Below are 9,040 nucleotides of genomic sequence, written 5' to 3'. Positions count from 1 at the left end.
AACACTTAGATGTGTTGTGACCATGTGGTTATCCTACTCTTCTCAACAAAACAGACATATTGTTGGTTTCAAAGCGTCACGCACGTTCCAAAACCAAATCCTCCATTTTCAATCTCCCAAACCGGGCGGGAACACCATAAACGGGGGAATGTCTGTGAAATTATCTTATGAATTTTAATATATTTCTAACGTATAACAATTTTTATGTAATGAATAAATAGAAAATGTAATGAGTTTATTTTATTAAAATATTACAAACTTTTAATACGCTGATCTTTATACAAATATTTTTATTTTTCAAAATTTTGCTTCCCTATTCACTACTGGTATAGCCCAAAATGGCTGCGCCGGAGGAGCTGCAACTTTTCCGCAAGCTCGGAATTGGGGCAAAATTCGACACGAAACGCTTCAGGAAAGACGCTGAACGTTCTCAGGTAACAAAGATGGTTGATATGTAATGCAGTTTCTAGTCATTATTTAAGTTTTGACTTTGCAAGGATTTTTAGGAGAGTAATTGAATCCGTTGTATGTTGAAAATGGGGAGGGGGGCAAAGCACGCATGCACATGTGTGTGTGTGTGTGTGTGGATGGATACATGTGCACGCATGCACATGTATCCACACACACACATGCACACATGTTTTCCTATGTTTAAAAGTCATGATGCATGCATCTACACACTTGTACATGTACACATATGGTCATATAGAGCATATATTTCATGTTTTTTTTATTTATCATGATTTAGATTTGTACTCTGACAAAAAAATATTCTGGAATAGTCCAAGGGAATTGATGTAAATCAATTATTTTCTTACTTCCCCCCAGATGATTAGAGCTCAAGTCACACCAACAGTATCCAAAGAAGAGGCAGACAAAGCTCTGGATTTCTTTGGTAACTTATCAAAACAGAAGCCCAGTAAACCAGCAGCAGAGAGTACTGGAGACAATGTGGCAAGGACCAGTGCAGAGACATCAAGCAAAAACAACTGTTCAGAAGTATTGAAGAGTGACGGCCTCAGAGTACAATCAAAGAAAGGGAAGAAAAGAAAACAGAAAGGAGAACTAGCCGACAGTGACGACAGTGGTAAGAACGAAACTTCATGGAAGAAAAGTTACTGTAAATGCAGAAATCTTCGCGGTGGATTAATGTTCGAGGTTTTCACGGTGACCACTTCACCGCGAACTTAAAACCACCGCGAAAATTTTTCTATAATGGTATTAGACTTCAGTCTATGGTGTTACCGCGAACTTAAATCCACCGCGAAAAGTCCCTTTTCCCGCTACAGCGAAATTAGATGCCCGCGAATTTAAATGCATTTACAGTAATACGTTGCAAAAAAGAAAGAACTTACGGAAGAGTTTGTGGAACTAAAACTAAAAAAGATACCATCTTTTAGGTTTGACTTTGACTTTATTCAGTATGCAACATGGGCAACACAAACTGTGGGCATAGGTGATAGGTGTGACCACATACATAAATTTACAAAATTAAACAAATATCAGTAGAATAAAAAAAGAAGATACATTTAAAATCAATACCCTAGAACTTCTTAATGTTAAACAGTAGAAATGTAAACAAAATGAACTTTAGAGGTTATATTGAGTAAAAGGAGACAGACTCATTTTTTTATCTAGATGTAAGTGGATGAAATCAGGGGAACGATGTTCCAAATCTTTTTTTGAATCATGAAAACAGAAATTCACGGGTCTTAGTGGCAAGTGTTCAGATGTTGACACACTGGCAACACCAAATCCGTAGGTGTTTTTTGGCACCTTTAGACAGATTAGCCGTGAGGCTCGGTGGGCGTCACTCCACCGTCATGGGGACAGGGGCATGGTGAGTATCGAACTCAGGACCTACTGATTCTGATTCCAACGCTCTAACCGTTGCGCCACACAGACACCCCGAAAACAGAAATTATGCTAAAAAATATGTTAAGAGCAAAACTCTTTCAACTGTACTGTAATTGTGTAAATGCAATGACATAAGGAGGAAGCTACAGAATATACATATATGTTAGAGTCTGGTGTATTGAGTGCTTTTAAGTCTAACATTTCAACTCAAGCTGATGTTTGTCCTTTTGGTTGACCCAGATTACAGTGAAGACAGCTTACAGTTGCTCGGTGACATCAAAGCTTCAGAGAAAAAGAAGAAGAAAAGGAAAAAGAAAGACCTGACAGTGAACAAGGTGGAGCAGATCAAACAAGAAAAGGTAAAACATGCACACATGTACATAGATGATGTAGAGTGTTTTATACTGCAGTGAGCCAAACATACATGTTATAGAATAGTACTACTAGGTACACTCTGCTTTGGTGATGTCTACAATTTTTCTAAGTACTAGTGCATCTAACCCTCACCAGTCCATGTACTTGCATGTGTGTGAAGTGTGTATTTTTGTTAGCCTGTGTAACCCAATCTCTCACTGCCGGGCTGATTGGGCCCTTCCTACAATAAGCAGTCCGGTGAATCATGCGGCCTGACATGAGCATACTTGTAGTCAAGGTAGGTTTTTGATGGCTGTACCAACATTAGCTGTTACCACCTGCAAAATGATAGGTAAAGAATTCAATGGCATCTTCAAGTCTCTAGTTTGATCAATGTTTCATCAAATCTAGTACTTTTTTTAAAAGTCAGTATTGCAGTTATTTGTGCCCTGAATGGACTAATGCTGTAGAAAGCGTTACTATTTTATTAGGTACAATTCTCGCTTTACTGGAAGCTAATGTCTAACAAATCTGAACAAGCACAGATAACGCAATCCATTTTTTTTATCAACCGTTATCCAGCTGAGTGAGTTTCGACGTAAGAATCGGATCCACGTACAGGGCTCGGACATCCCCGCCCCCGTCACCAGTTTCCAGGAGCTACAGGGGGTGTACGGTATCCACCCCCAAATCCTCACCAACCTACAGGGCCTGGGGTATGAGGAACCTACACCCATCCAGATGCAGGCTATACCACTCATGTTACAGGTAAGAACAGGAACAGATACTGAGATAGTATTACAGGGAGTGCATGTACGGTATCCACTCCCAGATCCTCACCAACCTACAGGGCCTGGGGTATGAGGAACCTACACCCATCCAGATGCAGGCTATACCACTCATGTTACAGGTAAGAACAGGAACAGATAGTATTACATTGTGCTTGCTATCATGTTTTTTTTTAGTACGTTGTACTCCACACTTAATAAGATATTATAACCTAGTGGATGGCATATTTGTTTACATCTAGGAAGTCATGGGTTAAAATTACAGTCTGGTCATACAAAAGACCTAAGAAATGTTACATATTGTAGTGCTTGCACAGCTCAAGGTTTGAACCCTTCTTGGGCACATCATACTTCAGAGGGGAATACTAACTTTTTAGTCCTGTGTATGGGCCTGTGCTTATCAGAAGGAATAGAAGTGACCTAGTAATCTGCTTAGCCAAATTGCAGACATTATACTTGCTCATGGTCAAAACAAATTGAGGGGACATTAACTTAGAATTGTCCTCATGTGTCCTTTCCAGAGGAGAGAAATTCTGGCCTGCGCACCGACGGGTTCCGGTAAGACAGCAGCCTTCATCTTACCCATCCTGCACCACCTGCGAGAACCGCGCCGACAGGGCTTCAGGGCCGTGGTCGTGTCTCCAACCAGGGAGCTCGCAAAACAGGTCGGGAGTACGAAAATATGTTGATGTCCATTACTTAGACTTCAAGTTGTGGCAACGTGAATATCAAGAGTTATTGCCGTCTTTATTGTAACAGCTGTGAAAACCAAAGTTACTATTACAGTATCAAAATAGGATACATAACATATGCTTGTATTCAAAGTCTGTTAACAAATATTATTATACAAATGTATGTATTAACAAAGATTTGCAGTACACAGATTCAAGCTGGTCTAGATAGTTTAATTGGCACCACTGCCGCACCACTGCCGCACCATAGCAGGGGGATTTTTGCCAAAATTTCTGAACATGGTGTACATTATATTTTCATAGCACCACTGCCGCATGGCTGCCGCACGGCTGCCGCACGGCCGACCGAGAGGTCGCGGGTTCGAATCCGGCTGCCGTGTTACTGATCTTGTGCCCTTGGGAAAGGCACTTTACACGACTTTCCTCACTTTTCTCAGGTGAAAATGAGTACTAAGCTTCGGATAGGACGTTAAATGGAGGTCCCGTGTCTGGGGAGAGCCATACCCCGGGCACGTAAAAAAACACGCCACTTGTGCGATGGTGCGATATGAGTGGATCAAACCATTCCGGCCAAAACGGGGTAGGGAATTGTAATTGTAGCCTTGTAACCCCTGCTTCGCCTATGGAACCAGTGGCTAAGCTTGATGTTTCTGACTTAGGGAGAATGATGGTAACAACAAGACGTTGAATCATATATTGGTAATACACATTTCATATAGGACATGGAAAAGGTGTTCCCAATCTGTATCTTGCTTCTCGCCCAGACGTTTACATGGTTCCAGAGGCTGGGAGAGGGGCGTGGCTTCAGGACGTACTACATAGAGAAACCTGCGCAGGCTGCCAAGAAGTTTGGACCCAACTCTGCAAAGAAGTTTGGTAAGGAGTGGACTAGTAGTAGAGATTATAAGAGTTATGATCTCCTTTAAAAAATGAATTGAAAGATATGCTCTAAGTCTAATACATTTTGAAGCAAGATATGCTAATTGAACCTAGTCGATACACAGATCCCTTAACATGCCAGGGAAAAAGGAGAACTAGATTTGTAAGACACTTGGGCAAAGTACACCATAACTCTGACATCAACATTTTTGCAACATCTTAAAGATTCTTGTATATAGTGGTTCTTTTATGTAGATTGGTACTTTGAAGTCAAATATGATATGCTTGCAAAAAATTTAAAAGTTTGACATTTCAAAGGTAGCTATTTTATGAGATGTAAGAAATGAATGTACATTACTACAATATATATGTATTGTGTACAGTTTGTTACACCATGTCAAGGTGACTTTTGGTTTTGATTTCCATTTATTTATGTATTGTGTACAGTTTGTTACACCATGTCAAAGTGACTTTTGGTTTTGATTTCCATTTATTTAGATATTTTGGTGACAACTCCAAACAGACTGGTGTACATGCTGAAACAAGATCCTCCCATCGTATCATTACACAGGTAAGTTTTCCAAAATGTCACAACTTACAAAGATAAAGAGCCTTGTTGCTGTGGTAAGCGGCCAGACTGCTTTGCCGTATGGATTGAATTTCATCATACCCCGCTCAGGTGTAGAATAAGGGGTAAATGCATTTCGTGTTTTTAAATGGGGACTCAAAGTCCAGACACCAGACTGGTGGATGTAATTATAAGGGGAAGTTTTAGGCATCAAACCTCTGCATGTAAGAGATACTAAAACACTTACTGAATGACTAAAAGACAGGTTGCTGACAGTGTTATATAATATAATAGACATATATAGGAAATCAGATTTTATTAGAAAGAGTTACAGTAAAGATGACGTAGTGTGCTTCGCTGAAATTGCCAGAGAAACTACGTTTTGCTACTACCAATTGTTTCAAAGGCATCATTCTTGAGGAGGACTGCTTTTATTTCTTCAAGTCTGTCTTGCAACTTTTGTAGAGCGTAACTTTTTGCCACCAAGTACAGTAGGGGTATCCTAGCTTGCTAGATAACTTTTGAACAACTAGATGTGCAAAGATTAGGTGTGACAGGCCGTTCACTGTTAATATATCCCGCTACTGCCACGCCACGTGACTGTGATACTGGTGTGTTATGCCAAAGGGTGTTTACACTGGCTGTATAGATGCGGATGTAGTAGCTGGTGTTTTGCGCCGAAAGCCGGTCATACGGGCTGTACATATACAGATGCTGATAAGGAAGCTGAATCAGATGTGTTACACCGAAGGCCAGTCATACTGGCTGTACAGATACAGATGTTTTTTGCTCACTAGTGTGGAGTGGCTAGTAGTGGACGAGTCGGACAAACTGTTTGAGGAGGGAAAGCAGGGTTTCCGAGATCAGCTGGGAGTCATCTACCAGGCCTGCGACTCCTCCCACGTGCGTAGGGCCATGTTCAGCGCAACGTTCGCGTACGATGTGGAGCAGTGGTGCAAGGTGAACCTGGACAACGTGGTGACAGTTAGCATTGGAGCAAGGTAAAGGAACCTTTATTCAATGCTGCCCGCTACTGATTATTTGCAGTACTGCAAGTTGTCCCTGTAGTAACTGTTTGGATTTAGATCTATTGAAATTGCAGACAATGAAATACATGGCAAACCCAGACAGCTTAGCTGATAGTAACTGTTGATATCATACATTGTCATAATAAGTTCTTTCTTCTGGTGTGTAATATATTTTTATCTAATGAAAAATTTCAATTTCATCTCCCACAGGAACTCAGCTGTGGATACAGTTGAACAACAGTTGCTGTTTGTTGGGTCTGAATCTGGCAAATTGCTGGCCATGAGAGAGCTTGTCAGAAAAGTAGGTATTTTAACTACTCTATCCATGGACTTTCAATCATGAAATGTTGGTGCTGGTTTTATGTTCCTGGTTTACATGATGAGACCCCACCACAAATTCATCACATACTAAACATGTACTTTTATTTCTACCGTATTGTTTTAATCATGAAAACCTTAAGAAATTTTACCTTTCCCTCCCGATTGCAAAATCAATACCCCGAGTCCTTAAGATGAATTAGAGCATGTTAATTTGAATATGACATGTTCTTCAGTCATTTCAAATAGTACGTCTCAGACATTACATTATATATATTCATGACTCTGCTGTGCTCCTCTCCTACTGAATTAAACAATTAGTTGACACGTGTATTTTTCAGGGGCTGACCCCTCCAGTGCTGATCTTTGTTCAGTCCAAGGAACGAGCCAAGGAGCTGTTCCATGAGCTCATCTATGATGGTATCAATGTGGATGTGATCCATGCGGACAGGACTCAGACTCAGGTACCAAATTTCTGACAGTCATATTATAAACTGAACTTTAGAGTAAAGTGCACTATAGGAGATAGTACAGTAGTCTTTATGTAAGTTTTAATGAACGTTAGCAAAATAATCTAGGTACTAGTCTGTGTAACGCAAACTTTACTGTCCTGGGCTGTAACTGGCCCCTCCCTGCGGAGTTTGAGCTTCTAGGAGGCCGGGGGATGTTTGGCGGGCTGCTATAAGCAAGATTTAATCAGGCTAATCCAGGTACATGTTAAAGAGAATTAGCACCCTAGTTTTCAAAACCAGAATAGCGACATGGTTAATCCACAGTCTGTGGAGAGCCTTGCTGTTGCAAAGATAGAAGGGCAGGGAATAAACTTTGATACGTATTTACAATGTCTATAATTTCTGTGTCCACCGAGGTTGAGGTTTTCATACCATGTACAGATTGATTAGTACTGGTCTAGAGTACATGTATGTACACATACCTCCCTCTTAAACTTCAGTTGTATCCATCAATCAAGTACTGTAAATGCATTTAAGTTTGCGGGGATTTAATTTCGCGATAGCGGGAAAAATGACTTTTCTCGTGGTTTTAAGTTTGTGGTTACCGTAGCACAATGCGCTGTAGTTTCTTATATAATTACTGTCATGGATAAATGTTTGTGGTGGTTTTAAGTTCGCTGTGAAGAGGCCACCGCGAAAACCACGAAAATTAAACCACCGCGAACATTTCTGCATTCACAGTAATTCAATGTCCAATGAGTGCATGTTTTTAGAATGCTCATGATGTACATGTAAGACTCTTGTATGTCAGTCTCAGTATATACTTTTGAAAGCTAAGTGCACTGTCACAATCAATTTGATAAAACATTCTTTCTTGCAGAGAGAACTTAGTCTTAGCAAACTGACATGATGATTATGATCTTTAGAATAGCTGACAGAGCACTAAGTCTTATTCAGTCTAAGCCTTGACACTCTACATTATGACTCTTACATATATCAACAACATTACACTGTGTTGTTATGTCCTCAGGGCCCTAAAGTATCATACTTTATATCAGCACACACCACCATTGTGAGACGTGTATGCTACAGATAGTGTCCAGAAACATATACCCCAGGGCTCTAGCTTTTATCAGGGGAGCACTTGTAAATGTACTCTCACAGGTATCTTTATTTCAGTCTCCACCTCCATAAATTGTAACATTAAGCTTTACTTGGGTACCAGTCCTAGATATGTATCTTATACAGTAGGTCCATTTGGTCCACAAGAGCTTCCCTTGCCCATTAAGTGTAATGTACAAGATCTCAACATTGACAAATTCAATCTTACTTAAATCGTCTAAGAAAACTTTGGACCCACCGAGTAGAGAAATCACTTCAGTACACAAATGTTTTTCAGGGTAAATGGAAAGAATACACAGATATGATGTACTTCTATCATGAAAGGAATTTCAAAGTATAACATGTACAAGATTTCAGCTTTGTCATGTACTTTGAACAGTTAAGTCATAATTGTATTACAGAGTGAATTTGAGTGTACATGTCACTGAATGTTGACTGAAAATGTAAACAAAATAATGATTGTGTTTGGCAATACATTCTGCACCACAAGATGGTTAAATCAGATTCAAGTATACTAGTACTGTCTATTTTGAAACTTTGGTGTCTTTTTTGATTTGGCATTATTTTCATTGACAGGTCCAGTGCAAACTCAAAATACCCACAGTCATTTTTTCTTCACATGTCTTTGATTGTTTCAAGCATTGATTCAACTGCGACCTCAAAATCATGATTTTCACTGTGGCACAAAAATTAGGTGCAGCAAATGTGGATCAACTTACAGTACCTTGTCAAATATTGCAAAGGGATGTATATTCAGGGAAATACGGAAGATATGTTGTATGCATATGCATTGAAAAATGTAAACAAAAATTGGTCAAAATATTTTCTTGAAACCAAACTGCTTGTTTCAAGATTGGAAATTGAAAGTTCTCATTAACTCATATTGGGTGTATTATAATACATTATCATATAGCCAGGCGCCGCGGACCAATCAGAAGGCCCCGTTCCACGTTGGTTATGACGCCGTAACACGTAGATTCAG

At 39.9% G+C, this 9,040-nt stretch overlaps 2 protein-coding genes across 2 annotated transcripts in view; one reads left to right on the top strand and one right to left on the bottom strand.

Annotated features, from left to right (window-relative positions):
- LOC118426010 (39S ribosomal protein L16, mitochondrial-like) overlaps positions 1–117 on the bottom strand; it is a gene marked incomplete in the record, with an annotated part of 7,711 nt that extends 7,594 nt beyond the window's left edge. Inside the window, 1 exon segment of the mRNA XM_035835224.1 lies at positions 38–117. Coding sequence (XP_035691117.1) covers positions 38–58 — 21 coding nt within the window.
- A 175-nt stretch (positions 118–292) lies between these two features.
- LOC118425981 (probable ATP-dependent RNA helicase DDX52) overlaps positions 293–9,040 on the top strand; it is an 18,164-nt gene continuing 9,416 nt past the window's right edge. The window contains exons 1-10 of the mRNA XM_035835173.1: positions 293–434; positions 829–1,087; positions 2,098–2,216; positions 2,794–2,979; positions 3,521–3,664; positions 4,456–4,567; positions 5,069–5,141; positions 5,936–6,139; positions 6,377–6,467; positions 6,826–6,948. Coding sequence (XP_035691066.1) covers positions 339–434; positions 829–1,087; positions 2,098–2,216; positions 2,794–2,979; positions 3,521–3,664; positions 4,456–4,567; positions 5,069–5,141; positions 5,936–6,139; positions 6,377–6,467; positions 6,826–6,948 — 1,407 coding nt within the window. The 5' untranslated portion in view covers positions 293–338. The remainder of the gene's footprint in view (positions 435–828; positions 1,088–2,097; positions 2,217–2,793; positions 2,980–3,520; positions 3,665–4,455; positions 4,568–5,068; positions 5,142–5,935; positions 6,140–6,376; positions 6,468–6,825; positions 6,949–9,040) is intronic.

Source organism: Branchiostoma floridae, chromosome 11 (assembly GCF_000003815.2).
Source record: "Branchiostoma floridae strain S238N-H82 chromosome 11, Bfl_VNyyK, whole genome shotgun sequence".
NCBI lineage: Eukaryota > Metazoa > Chordata > Leptocardii > Amphioxiformes > Branchiostomatidae > Branchiostoma > Branchiostoma floridae.
This window is presented reverse-complemented; position numbering and strand designations above follow the sequence as displayed.